This window comes from Synchiropus splendidus, chromosome 3 (assembly GCF_027744825.2).
Source record: "Synchiropus splendidus isolate RoL2022-P1 chromosome 3, RoL_Sspl_1.0, whole genome shotgun sequence".
In the NCBI taxonomy this organism is placed as follows: domain Eukaryota; kingdom Metazoa; phylum Chordata; class Actinopteri; order Syngnathiformes; family Callionymidae; genus Synchiropus; species Synchiropus splendidus.
Window position 1 is genome coordinate 24,763,411 of NC_071336.1, and position 14,529 is coordinate 24,777,939.

At 41.4% G+C, this 14,529-nt stretch overlaps 1 protein-coding gene across 1 annotated transcript in view; it reads left to right on the plus strand.

Annotated features, from left to right (window-relative positions):
- The first annotated feature begins 8,928 nt into the window (after window positions 1-8,928).
- The window catches only part of vstm2a (V-set and transmembrane domain containing 2A), a 73,823-nt gene continuing 68,222 nt past the window's right edge, over window positions 8,929-14,529 (plus strand). Inside the window, exons 1-2 of the mRNA XM_053859492.1 lie at window positions 8,929-9,328; window positions 10,075-10,241. Of these exons, the coding sequence (XP_053715467.1) occupies window positions 9,250-9,328; window positions 10,075-10,241 (246 nt within the window). The 5' untranslated portion in view covers window positions 8,929-9,249. The remainder of the gene's footprint in view (window positions 9,329-10,074; window positions 10,242-14,529) is intronic.

The window sequence follows — 14,529 nt, forward strand, 5'->3', positions numbered from 1 at the left end:
ACTCAATCTCCCAAGTCACCAAAGTTGGTGTGTCATATAAAAGACAGATGGAGTGTGGGGAAAGAGTTCAGGCATGGGTTGGCACTGCTTTTGATCTGTATAGTTTCTAAGTCTCTTGGTATATGTGGCTCCTCAAATGGACGCCCCTCCGCCTGCATGCTAACCCTGTCAGGACAAGATTGACATACGTATGCTCCAGAATGTGGTGTCACTCATTCCGCCATGTTTTGATGGCACCTCGACAGGAGAAAATCGCACTTCATCTTGCTCTGGATGTTCTCTCCATCACTGTCTGCAACCAGAGAAGAATAATTTTGTGTTTATAATGTTTAAATGATGGCACCACAGTGGTGCAATGGTTATCACCACTGCCTCTCAGCAACTGCATGGGTTTTCTCCCGGTACTCTGGCTTTCTCTCACAGTCCAAAAACATTCTCACTAGGTAAATTGGACACTAAAAAAGAATAATAATACACAAAACACATGACACACATTTAGTTTAGAGGAAACATTAACATGAAACAGCACTAAATTATACAATAAATAAATATGAATGACACTACTACATAACTACTATAATCCCCACTGAGAGTTTCACGTATTGGAAATGTGTCTAAAATGACAGTCACGGACAAAACAGGTTGGCATCTGCATTCAGTTGTAATTAAACTATTGTTCCATTATACAGTGAGCAAGCGCCGATATCTTTATGTAAATACTGCATGCTTCGAAAATCAATTTTCGTCTATTAGAACCGCGATGAAAACATGACGGAACATGGCCGTGCTGCATGTGCATGTTAAAAGGTTTGTCGAACCTGTGCAACAATCCCTCCATTTCAAACGTCACATGGGAGGGGAACAATTTTACTCCTTTGAAACACTGAACTATGGCAACTGATTGTGTGGTGCAGAATTCCACTCGGAAATAGTTGCCATAGAAATGAGAATTTCTTTGGTATTAAGACCTGCTTGTGTCTGAAACGGCATAAATCTGCATAATGCTGTGGTTGTATTCCACCCCCCTGCGGGCGGTTGGGGTTGCCAGTCAGTGGCACCCTTAGTTTGGAGGCGACAGGTAGAAGAGTGTGGGAACTCATGGTATAATGTATGAAATGTGCTCTATAACGAAAGTTTGAATGATTGAAAAGTTGGCAATACGTGTTATCGACACCTCACTAGACCACTGTATCTAAACTCTGCCAAAAACAAGAGACTGCAGGAACCAGCCATCCCCACTTTCCCTAACTGGTGCGGACGTTGAGCCGCTGAATCATGGTGATATCGCGAACAAAAACGACACACAAACAAATCTGACGAGTAGAAATTTTGAGGTAAAACGATATCCCCTCTTAAGCAGATTTAGTTCAGTGATAGACACCTGATCGGCTTTCACTTTCCCTTGTTTTTGCTATGAAGACAAATGCTTGGAGATGCTGAAGGAGTGAAACCCGATGATGCATATCCTGTGGGGGAGAGAGGTGGATGCTGTTCGGGAGTGTCAGTCACACACAAAAAACACTAAAGACACACCCGAGGTGTTGAGTTTCTACTGTTCCAATGGAGGCCTTTCATGTTGATAGTCTCTCAACCACCTTAAATTTGCAGCTCATTTGACTCCATTGCGCCTCCTATGGGCTGATTTACTAATGTATGCAAGGCAGTCAAGACTTTACGTGTTCTTTTTTGTTTCGTGTGTTTATTTTCCGCCACTGTTCATCTCTCAGCAGGTGAAACTAGGTGGACAGCTCCTAGTGCTGGCTTCTACCATGTGTGTATCTCATTCAGATTTGTGCGATGTTTATCAATGTTTATATCAAAGTAGTGCTCACTATTGAGTGCATACAGTCACGAATCAGCCCCTAAATATTGTAGAGAATTGTACTTTGTTGGTGTCTTACAGTTTCTATCAAACCAGATTTGATCTCATCCTCCACCTAAATACTGCAATGGCTCACTTGAAGTCAATGAATAATTTCTTTACTTTCAGAGCCAATGAGATGGCACTGTCTACTCAGTAATAATGGGCTTAGGATAACTCTTAATGCATAAAGACTATTGAATAGAGTGACTCAAATTACACCGTGACCACGACATCCTACCCCACATCAGCCTTAAAGTAGAGCACGTTTAGGATGTGGAACAACAAAAACACATTTCAGGATACTCATGAATATTCAATGCAGCGACCTTCATACCTAAACATATGGCTCAGAGCGCAGATGTCTTGCTCCCCTGATAATGATGATGACCGACATGCTCATTTATCAGTGGCTGCTTTGCTGTTTAGCCTTTGATCTAAAGGGAATTCACCGAGGAACTAAGAAATAAACTTCAAAAACATCTCCTTTAAAGGTCATCTTGGTATCGCTTAAGTGCTCGTGAAGCTTTCGGATATCGTCTTTACCACGATGGCGGCACTCTTGACTGGTGGGTGTCAAGAGCTGCGGCAGACCTGCAGACTGACTTGTATTTTCAGCTCAATATCAGTAATTTAATACATGGTCCACCATTCAAACCGTGTATTAATTCACCAGAAATATTGTTTCCTCTCTTCTTTCACTCACACACTCATCGATGGTTTTTGAATGAGAGCTTGTTCTTTTACAATACTCCAGATACTTGTTTTAACAGTCGATGAGCAAATTTTGAAAAACAAAACAAATGAATGAACAAAATAAAAGAACAAAAGAAAGCTTCTTTAGTGTCTTTATATTATGATTAGCATGTGGATGCATTTGTGTTGTGTTGTAAAATTAAATAAATAAATAAAATGAAAAATCATTGATTGTTCCAATGAAGACAAGTTGAAGAGGGAATGACAGATGTCTTTTCTTTTCCTTTTTTTTAAATTGTGCTATAGTTAGTCAGCAGGGAAGACATCTTTGAAAGGGGGCAACTTCTAAAATTAGGTTACATCTCTTTAGCACCATACGGTGACTTTCTTTTCATATACGCTGAAGATAGAGGACAAAAAAAAAGAAAAATCATCATGCTATATGTGTCACCATTGGTGGTCAGCTGTAAGTGCGTGTGAGTTACAATGTGCAACTTTAACTGGTGTCAGAAATGTACACGCTCTTATGGAAGTCCTGTCCGCCCATAGTTTCAAAATAGCGTGAAAAAAAAAAAAAAGACTGTCAAAACTTGTGGCAGCTGGTTAACCCGTAGAGCTGGGCCACTGCAGTTATTTATTTTCAGGGAAACTATAATTTTGGATGATTATTATTTTATAATTACTGTTTGTAGTAACACTACGTGTCCACATGTCACCAATAAATTATAAATCATTACATTTTTGGAAGAAACATATTTCATTTCACTAAGGACAGAGGGGAACAAAATTTGAACAAAATAGATTTTGTTCACTCAAGTCGAGTCCTGAGGATGAAACCTGCATCCCTGCTGATGTTGTTCCAATGCAGTCGTCTTTCCTCTCACTATTTCGGTTCACATGACTAAACAGGAAACCGATGACATAACCACGAAACCCCTGCAAGGTACGATTCCGTAAGAGAAAACTGATTGATGGAAACCATTATTACTGTGGCGGTCACGTTAATGAACATTACTGAATGCAAAGGCAATGAATTACAACTTGCATCATCACCCCGGAAAAAAAGTGTTAATTATTATTTGACGCACTCTGTTGCACTTTGCGAGCCTCACAGAGGGTGCACAGGCTGGCAAAATGGAAGCTGGCAGGATACCAGCTAAGCCAGGTTTTCGCTACCTAATGTCCATTGTGCTGCTGGTCCAGATGGTGCGGTTTTACATCAGAGAGTCGCAAAGGGCTGGAGTGATGAAGATTACACTGAGCTAACACTGATCCTGACAGTCTCAAGTCATGAAGGGAATGCTTTTAATCTCGAGTCGCGAGTAGATTGTGAGTTTCAATGGCGACAAGATGGGCAAACAAAAGCTCTTTAAGCACTATCATATCTGTTTGCTGTACAAACCTGAGGCATTTAAAACACACTGATATCAAACAGACTTTCACGGTTGGCCTCCTGTTATACCCTTAGTACTAGCTCCATACAGGAGGTCCCCTGGGTTTCTGCCATTAAGTCAACACAAGCCTCTTTGTTCTAGCGTCACACACATGCTCACCTTAAATAGCGTTTTCCTGCACCATAGATTTCTTGCCATAGTGTTTCAGGTCCACGTATAATGTTACCTATAGGTGGACAAGTTGGTTCGGATGTGGTTTGACCAGCTTGCGGTTGGCACTAGATACCTGTGAGGTAGGATGATCCCATCCCTCAAGAGAACCAACACGTGTCTCGCTCTAAATCAATGGTGCACGTGACTTGAAATCAATAAGCTTACACTCTTGTACGGCACTCAGGTATCACGTGTCCACGACGCCAAAACAGTCCAATAGAAACCAATACGTTGTGCGTCAGCTACATTGCTTTGCTGCCTAATGGACTATAGCTCCTGATATTTTCTGCATGTTGACTCTCCAAAACCCCAACCATGTGTAGGAGACGCAGCAGAGTTTCCAAGTCTGTTTTTCTCTCTCATCACCCCACCGTGCTTTGAGTCTGGCAACACAGTTCCATTGGAAATATCATCAGTAAAGTCTGGGAATAATCAGACAATACTTCCCCTTTTTATGAAGAGAAAGAAGGAAAGGGCAGTGGCCATACAAACTCCGTTTGGGGTCCATACAGTTGTCCAGGTTGTGAGCGGTCTTAACCTTATGAATGTTTCAGTGTCCTGCAGGGTGGAAGCTCACTGCACGAACAGAACAATTTCACTGTCATGATCTGCTTTTATTTAGGTTTACATTATGGGTCATTTCAGGTCCGTTTTTGATTCATGTTCACTTCCTTGGTTTTTGCGCTTTAATCGTCAAATTCCTCTGAGAGGTTGATCTGTCTTGGTTTCTCTCCCTTTGTTCTGCTGTGTGTCTGTATTTCCTCTACCAACCTATTATGGTCATTAGTCCTGCCTTTTCCCTGTGATCGAGTTTTTGACCACCCAATTATTGTCTCCTGCTTTTACTGGACTTTGTTTATCACCAGGATTGTGTGTCTGACCGTCATGTGTATTCTGTGTTTACGAACTTGTTCTCCATGAGGGTGACCATGCTTCGGATTCCCACATTTATCCCTTGGTTCTGTTCGTGTTTGCTCCCAGTTCACCCGCTTCCTTCTTCTGTCCTATGTCTTTTGGTGAATTCATTGACTTGTATTCTCATTGTCAAGTCCCATTGCTACCGGTTACCACTCAAACAAGCCATTAAAATATTTTTGCAACTCAACAATGTAGAGGAATTTGGCATCCACATTGTATATGCACATTTGATAGATAAATGATGTAAGGTTGGAGGGTTCGTTTTTAATGGAGAAAATAACTGCCTCTCATTTTAGTAAAAGGAACCCCACTCCCGAAAGGGAGAGAAGGAAAAAACTAAATATAAAAATACCCTGTCACTGTCACCATGGTCAATATCTGTATGACTTCTCTGATACTTTACGTGCTGAAGGGTCAGGTGTTGCAAGCTGACTTCGAACTGATGTTCTCTTGTTTGTGTTTCCAAACGTGAGTCCGCCCTCATATGGAATTGTTAATCGTGGACTTGCATTATTTTTGGGGACAAAGTTGTTAGTTGAAAATTCACTGAATAATATTAGCAGTCATAATTATCTTTGTGCAACGAAGAAGAATCCAATCTGCAAATATGGGTCTTTCATTAATGAGAAAACAGCAAATGATGGATTCCATTAAAAAAACCATTTGTTTCTTATAAGAAATAAACAGCGACAGACAGGCCGACGCACACATTTCGATAATGATTTGAATCCACTCCCAAGTTATTTGAATGGATTTTTACTCAAACATCATGAGGTCGGTGAGTAAATAACACCAATCTTGCATCTTTAAAAATAATGCCAAACATGTTTAATGGAGGTTCACTCACAGAACCCAATAGGTTACTTGTAGAATCCAAGCATCGAATTCCATTTCGAATTCCAGAAAAGTGAGCTCAACTTTATTTGTTTCTGGGATCCGAGCCCAGCACCTTGGGTGAGTGGGAGACGTGGGGTGCAGGGGCACGTGGATGAACAACAGGAGTAAGCAATGGACCGCTAGACGTTTTTGGGCTGTGGGAGGAAACCAGAGTGCCCAGAGGAAACCCACTCCTGCTCATGCATACAAACTCCACATTGAAATAGGAGGGAGCCTTGCCCTCATGAGTCTCTTGCAGTGGTGCAGGTCATGGTGTGGATGTCGGGTCAGTCATTCACCTTAGCGCAGGGAAAATGCACATTTAAACTGCCACAGCATATTCTGGTGCCAGTCAACAATGGAGTGGAGGTTTGCACCCAAATCTATGTACAAGATACCTGGATTTAAATAACAACTGAAAGGTAATGCTACGAAACTAATGGAAAGAAGAGTGAAGTCACCGAACAAGTGGTTTGGTCAATATTAACATGCAAGTTCAAGTCAATAACATTTCATTCCATGAATGTTCCCTAAGACAAGCAGTTCATTTTCATTAGTTATGGTCTTTATATAAATGATTTTTTTTTTTTTTTACAGAATATTATTTGGTTGAACCAACAGTTGCAGCTCAAAGATTCTGCTCTTTGCTATTATCACTATGAAGTCAGTAACCTTGAAAGCTTTCATTCATAGTTAATGTCATGGCCTTATATTAGCTTTAAAATTCCCTGTCTTTTGATGTGGTGCAGATAGAAACAAAATCCATACTGTTTTGTAAACCTGAGCATATTGACCGTTCTAGAAGTGTTGAGCAGTCTTCTTTTTGATTTTCTTTTTTTTTTAACCCTAGATCGGGAGTATGAAACTCAAACAGACAAGAGGCCAACATTTAATATCTTACAGTCCATGTCATGTGCGGGATGAAACACATAAAGTCAGGCTTTGAGTTTCATCACGCTCCAAAATCAGAAATGCTTTGAGAATGATGATTTAATGCATAGTTATCATCAAGTTGCTTGTGCTGTTATTCAGTCTTGTGCATATCACACAGGAAGTATTTATTCTGACCATCATTGGGTGTTGTGGAGGTTTTGTGTTTGGAGAATTCCAATTCCTCCCTCAACCCCCAATATTACCCCTAAAAAAGGGACTATGTGTGACGTTGAAATGGGACACGCCTTTGATGCAGATACATCCTCAGACTGTGGGGGGCAGCATTATGCAAAAGTGGCATTTAGTCTGTCAAAGAAGAAGAAGATTAACAGAAGATGAAAAATGAAACTGAATAAGAAACACTCAGGTAAATAGAAAGGTAATTTTTTTTTATATATATATAATATTTATATCTCCATCAACAAAGAAAATGCTTGCATTTCTAGCTAGCTTTCTTTGTCGTTTCGGACGCCAATAGCTTTTATTGGCAATTTTGTTGACAGATTCCTTACTCTGTGGTGGAGGGAAGTACCATACAATCTCCATGTCTGGTTTGCTACTACAGCATGTGATGTACGAGGGAGTTCAGGAATACTACCACCACCTTTCACATAAATCTGAGTCCTATCAATGGTAATTCAAGTGCTATAATTTAGACAAACTTCAATGTAATAATGCAATAATATTTGGTGAAATAAGTGAATGCACACTCCACCTGCATGTCTCCAACACTGATTTAGAATTTGGCTGAATCAGCATACGGCTGACTGTAAGGCATCATTGATACTGATCCAGCAGCCAAATGATTTGGATTTTACTATGTCGGAAACAGGCTCTGTGCACTGCTAAGTTACAACTCTTGAAGAAAACTCATGAGCCACAGGAACTGTCTGTGGGACGCCTTTTGTCTCAGCTCAGCAGCGCACAGCTAAAACATTCCTCAGCAGCATTCAAGAACTAGTTTGTGGATGAGATTCTCCTTCAATGCCAAACTGCCTTGTATATCAAACACAAGTCAAAATGTTGTATGTGAGACAAGTCAAAGGCAGAATACTGTATTTAGCAATCAGTTATTGTTCTGCACAATGACAGTAATAACTATATACGGTAGCACTTTTCAGAGCACTGTTCACAAAGTTCTCTGCAGGCAAAGCAGCAACAGATTGTTAGTACTTGCTAGATCATGAAGGTGGGTGGCTAAACTTCCCCCCAAAAAGTTTGGGAGATATAAGGTTATTATTTTTTAGCAGAGTTTTAAATGTGGAGATCCATCCTGTGTTGCAAAGTCGAGGAGGCTTGGCAAAACAAGACTGTCAGCTCTAGATTCTAACCTAGACTAAAGGACAACTAGAAGAGACCCACCTGAGCATCTGAGTGTCCTGACTGGCTCCTACTGACCTGGCTGGCCCCTGGCCACATTAAGTTAGGCATCAATCCAAGACATTAAGCATCTAAACATATGGTCATTGCGACAACAATCTTTTGGTCTATTTTGACAGAAGGTCATTCATCCTCCTGATACATCATTGAGTCTCATAGTACATGACACTCTGGTTTTTCTACTTGAACCACTTACATTAAATCCCGTCGCCCCAACACTGCTTTGTGTGTGTTTTTTTTTTTTTTTTCTTTTTTTTGGGGGGGAAATGTCCTGATTCATAAACAACATTAAGCAGCTCAACATGTTGATGAAGTTTAGACAGTCATCTTTGTGCATCACAATATCTACATAATATAATTTTGGTGCTCTTTAAATTTGCAATGAACTTGCTTTAATTCAACTATATATTCCCGAAGCACTTGTGAGTGATGTAAAGTTATATTTCCGGGCCAGATTTGGTCCCTGGACCTTAGGTTTGGCACTGCATACCCGTGAAATATCCGCCTTATCGACTGTTCAGAACCGATATTTGAATGGATCAATAAGAGTCATGATAATGCGTTTTGTCTATGTGGCAAGGCGACGTGTTCCCGCGTTCACGTCGGCACTGTGGGTGAGCGTGCGCGAGCGCGTGCGCGGAAGCCTCAGTCATTCACTGGACTGACGTATCTCCAGCAGCAGACGCTGAACACTGCAGCCCGCTTTATTCCCAGACTTGAGTGCAGCAGGAGCGTCGACACTCTCTCCCGCGGAGGACGGGAAAATAACTTAAACAACGTGCCGCTGTAGTTCTCTTCGTTTCCCTCCACCATGTTCCGTCTCTGGCAAACCCCGTTTAAACACTCCGATCCAGCTGCTGCGTGATTCTACTCTTCTTCTTTTTTTTTTTTTCATTTCAATTGTTGCTGGCTTTCACCGCAAAGATTCGCGTCTTTCCCCTTTGGCTTAAAAACAAGAAGAGCTGCTCGAAACCTGGAATGATGTGGACCTCTCACGATACCGCTGGATTTGTTTTCTTAACTGCCTTTTGCGTGCAATTCGGATTCTCGTTCGAAGGTAAGATGTGCCAGAAAGCGCGTCCGTGTCGGTGACTGCATGATGACAAGCGAGGAAAGTCTGGTAAAAAGTGCGCAGCATCGCTGGTATTATCAACAGATGCAGCCCCGCGTCTTCTCCCCGTTTGCGTGTTTTATTTCAAGGAGGTGAGGGAGGTGATCGCACATTAACGCAACTGGTGATTGTGGGGGGAAAACTCACATGCGATAACTCATTTCTTAACCGAGTCTTAAACGTATAAAACCTGTCAATCCGCAAAAGAAAAAAAAAAAGTGCGACGTGGTGTCGGGAGCCAGGGGGTGCAGAGTTCCGCTGTCCATGGTGCTGAAAGAGACGTGCTTCATTAGTGTGCATGAGAGCTTCCCAACGACCGTCGGCGTTTTTTAAACCTCCGAACACAACACTGGCTTCATCTAAAAGTTCATATGAGACAAATCCTGTTTCATCTTTGAGCGTGCTGCTTCACACAGACACGCATGACTTCAGATCAGATTAAGAAGTGTGTCAAAAAAACAGCGCTTATAATGGCTGTGTGGAGCAGCTGCGGGTTACAGGACTCAGTCGCTGCCTGTTTTATATAAATGGATGCCACCGCGCACTTTCTCTCTTGATGTCTAATGAACACACTTCAGGTTCCAATGGTGCAAGTGGTTTTGACCATTGCTTTATTTTTGCTCCCCCCCCCCACCTCCTCCCTATATCTTCTCGCTCCTTCACGTCCTTCCCCTGCCTCCCCTCATCTGCAGGTCGCTTCACGGATCTCCCCTCCAACATGACTGTCAAAGAAGGACAAAACATAGAAATGGCGTGTGCGTTCCAGAGCGGAACCGCGTCGGTTTATTTGGAGATCCAGTGGTGGTTTGTCAAAGCACCAGAGCCCACTGACAATGAGGATGAAGTCGAAGCAGAAGAGGTACCACTCATCTTCTCCTGAAGTCTCCGTGTGCTGAAACGAAATGCTGATGTGATGATTTGTGTTGCCTTGGTTTAATTGGAGTGGCATTAATATACACTGGCAAAACTGGGGCACTGCCATGATTCAGATTAACTGGCCGAACTTGGACGTTTCAAGTCCACTATGTCACGTAATGCAGTCCCTGACAGTTCCAGCACAACAGGTCCATGAGCAATTAAAGAACCAGTCTTTTTGATGCAAGATGGCACTGGCTGACATGAGCGTTTGCTGGTTGGTGGCCCTCTTTCTGCACATGCTTGTGTTTAAATATCTATGTGAAGAAAGGGGAAACTGAGTAGAATTTATTTGTGACAAATTGCTTTGTGATGTGTGAGTCCTGTTTATGAGTGAGGGGGCAATGAGACGGGAAAGATCAGAGAACTTGAGCAGAAGGAAAATAACATTTACTGCGCAGGACATGGCGGTTGCCTACAGAACTGGGTCATTTTTAAGACACCCAAACTAGAGCTGCAACTCTAAAAGCTGCACATATATATATATATATATATATATATATATATATATATATATATATATATATATATATATATATATATATATATATATATATATAAAGCAGCTGGTGAAGGACTATAGGATGGCAAACTAAAGAAAAGCCCGCAAATATGTGACAATTTTTGAGTGTCGTCAGTGCAGCAGGACAGACAACACTGTTTCCCTTTAACCCTGAGTCAAGGTCAACTGGCCGACTTCATGTCAAGCAAAGGTCAGAGGTGTGTTGGAAACCTCCAGAGCTGTCAACGATGTAGACCAATACAAATCCACCGAATGGATAAAGCATCTTAAGCTCTTTGGACGATACAAACTGTACAGTTTCTGCTCTATAAAACTGGCAGGCAAGGTCTGCGTCTGGGAGAAATGACACGTTCAAATAGAAAAACATCTACACATTTGCAAAATCACCATACTTGTTTCAGGTGGAGGCTATTCATGCTGGCTATTCATGAGCGTGATAAACTGAACAAAAAAAGGTCTTGGCCTGTAAAGCTTTCTTTTTTTCTTCCCTCTTGAATGTGAAATTTGCCGCACAATACCATTTTTATCTGCTGCTATGGCATTAGTGCAGGTTGTGGCAGATTATTTTTGAGCTAATAATCAACTGCTTAGTGGATGACAGCGCTCGGATGTGTTTACCGCTTTCTAATGGATGGAAAAGCAGGCTGGGACTCTGTATGGCAGGTAAATACATGTCACTTTAAGAGGATGGCTGCATTCTCATGACAGACATCAGGCTGAGCTCTTTTAGTGCCTAAGAGGAAGAGATGTGTGTGAGGGAGGGAAGCAGTGAGAGGGAGAGAATATGAGAGGGAGAATGTGGGGTTGTTGCATATCCAAAAGGCTTTAATTATCGCGCTATTGTTACCCTCTTCTTCCGGTCGCATCGGCCACACTTTCATGTGGAGGTTTTGATCCCACGTGATGATGATAGGGTGCGCAGAAGAGGTCCATCGATGTGTACGTCACGCTATTCATATCTTGAACTCTTTTTTTTTTCAATGCAAGTGCTGCCATTTGTATATTATACAATGACTCTGCTGGAACCTCAGCTCAGTTGTGACAGCCATGTGAAAGTCATTTTCTCATTAAAATATACGGTGTGGTCTAATATAGCAAAATCTAGAGAAGCTCATTGGTTTATTTTCGGACAGATCAATGGATCATCTTCAAAACCTCATGATGATGTATCGCTGAAGACACAATTCAAAAATAAATAATTGAAAATATACCTTGACAAATCTGAAACAAAGTTATCCAGGAATAAACAATATACTGATGGTCACACGCTGCATCTTGACGTTGCACCATCATGGATGTTGCTCATCTGAGTCCCAGCCTCAGTTTAAATTGTACAGGTGTTAAATCAAGATCTGAGAAGGGAAAGTGTGTACAAGTGTCCAGGAGCTGAAAAGGAGGCACATGAAAAGCAGTTTCAGATGTGCTTTGGTCGACACCAGCTCAAAGCCCACGATGAAGTTGATTGAACAACTTGCTGACTTTGATTTTGCATTCGTACTGTACTTTGCTTTTCATCCCTTTCATGTTCGATCTTTGGCCTGTTGCAGCTCTGAAATGTTTCTGCTATACCTATAAGTGCTGAGCCACAGCATGGATCTCTGGGGTGCGTAGTCATCTGACCCGCAGCGACGACTTAGTTCCATCTCTAGTTCTTACTTCTCATCCAAGTTCCACTCATTCTCAAGAAAATGCCGCAGCCTATGAAACTCTCTCTCATGCTAGTCTTTCATATATTGGATTTTGTAAGTGCCAGTTGTAGTATTTCAAGTCACACCTGCTGTCTAAAAGATATGCAAGTGTCTTACGTTGTGCAAAAACACATCTCTGCTTGAGTTTCTGCATCATGAATTCTTTTTTGGCGTAATTGATGTTTCCCACTGAGAAAGTGGGCTTTTATTTGAGTCGCTGGAGGACACATAGAAATATCAAAAGAATAATAGACCAACAGAATTATTAAGTCGATTGTTTGTTTGAGAGATTAACTGGTTTCCCACTCATTTTCATTGATAAGGAGCTTTGTTTCGCCCTTTTAGCATCTCAATTCAGCATTCAAAATTACTTCTTCTTTTTTTAATTTATCTGTTTTTAATCTATTTCAAATATCCTCCGAAATAGATGTAAAAATTGCGTTTTTTAAAAGCAACATTACATTGTACAGGAAAACATGTAAGTTTGTTTTTATTATAATTCCAATTTTAAAGTGTTAAATTAATTTTTTCTTTTTTTTTGTCCTGTCAATGTGGGAAGCTTTTTCGACAACGCCACCACTACACGTGTCTTTAGAGGTGAATGACTAAACAGGCAGTAAATAGCACAAAAGTGCTTAAAATGATTGGTGAATGTGGTAAAACACGGCTCAAGAATAACGTTAAAGCCAAATCAATGAAACACTCTTTGAAATGTCCATCAAGATTAGCGCAGAGGGTGTTCTGGGGTTGAAAGTAATTTCGACCTCAAACCCGCTACAGATCAATAAACCAACAAAACTCTCTCTAATCCAAATGCAACATGATGAATGCCTGTTGATCCAAGAGACACAATGTTTGAGTCAGTCTTGCATTTATTCATGAGCGTTAATATAAATGTCTTCGTCTGCATAGATGCAAATTGAACTCTTCCCAAAGCGGCTAAACAGCAGTGAAGTCGATATCATTAGAAGTTTGGGAGTGTGTGCTCATGCAGCGTGGGTGTGTGTGTGTGTGTGGTGACGGACGACGCGTCCGGATCACTTTCTCAACATGCATTTGGTTCCAGAGAACATTATAATGTGCGTTCATCCAGATGATGTGAGGCAGATTCCAAATAAAATCTGGCCAAATCAGACTGACTGGTTAGGAAGCTGAGGATGCTTTCTCTCGACGCACTGACGCCTACTCATGACACTGTCAGTCACAGACCGGACTCTGAGTGTTGACCTTTACTGTGACTAAGTCTGATTCCTCATCGCCTCCTGTGTTCCCCACACATTGTACTTACAGAAGTACTATGTAAAAACACACAGGAGGAAAGCTGGAGAACAAGAAAAAGTAAGGATTTTTTTTTTCTTTTTTGGGGGAGAGTCGTTTTGGCCCTCACCTCCGCCACGCGTGCCAACTCATTATTGTGCTAGAATGCTACTTTGCCAGCTCCTGATAATACACATGCAGACATGCTGTGAGGAAAGAAACCATCACACCTGAACAGCACAGCGTGACATAGAAATACACTGATATGAGTGTGATATCAACTTCTGCTGATATCATCTGAGGACACCATGCGCTGTTTTAAAAAGCTCAACTCCAGAGTCAGAGGGTTTATAGGCTGGGTTTCTAAGTACACTTCAAAACATATGAGATAATGTTGATCTTTTGAGAACAGAACACTGTATTGTTTTAGGAGCATCTCTGGCTGGATAGAGTCACGCTGAAGTGAAATCAGAGTGAACATCCAAGCGCGCAGCGCATCAAGAAACTAAACAATAAAGACAAGCAAATACTCCTAACTCCAGCAACGGTTGCCAAAATGAAATATGTTCTGCCCTCTTTAAACTTATGCCCATCCAATTCAGTTTAGTTTCACTTCTGTTTCCACCAGCCTCATTGCCAAGTTTAATAAGTTATTCCAGAAGCGATTGAGTTACAGCAACTTCAATGTGCTTCAGCTCATAAGCGAGAGGCTGTGTTCAATCCCATTGACCTATAACTGTCTTTTCTAGCTGGGAGAAGAAGTG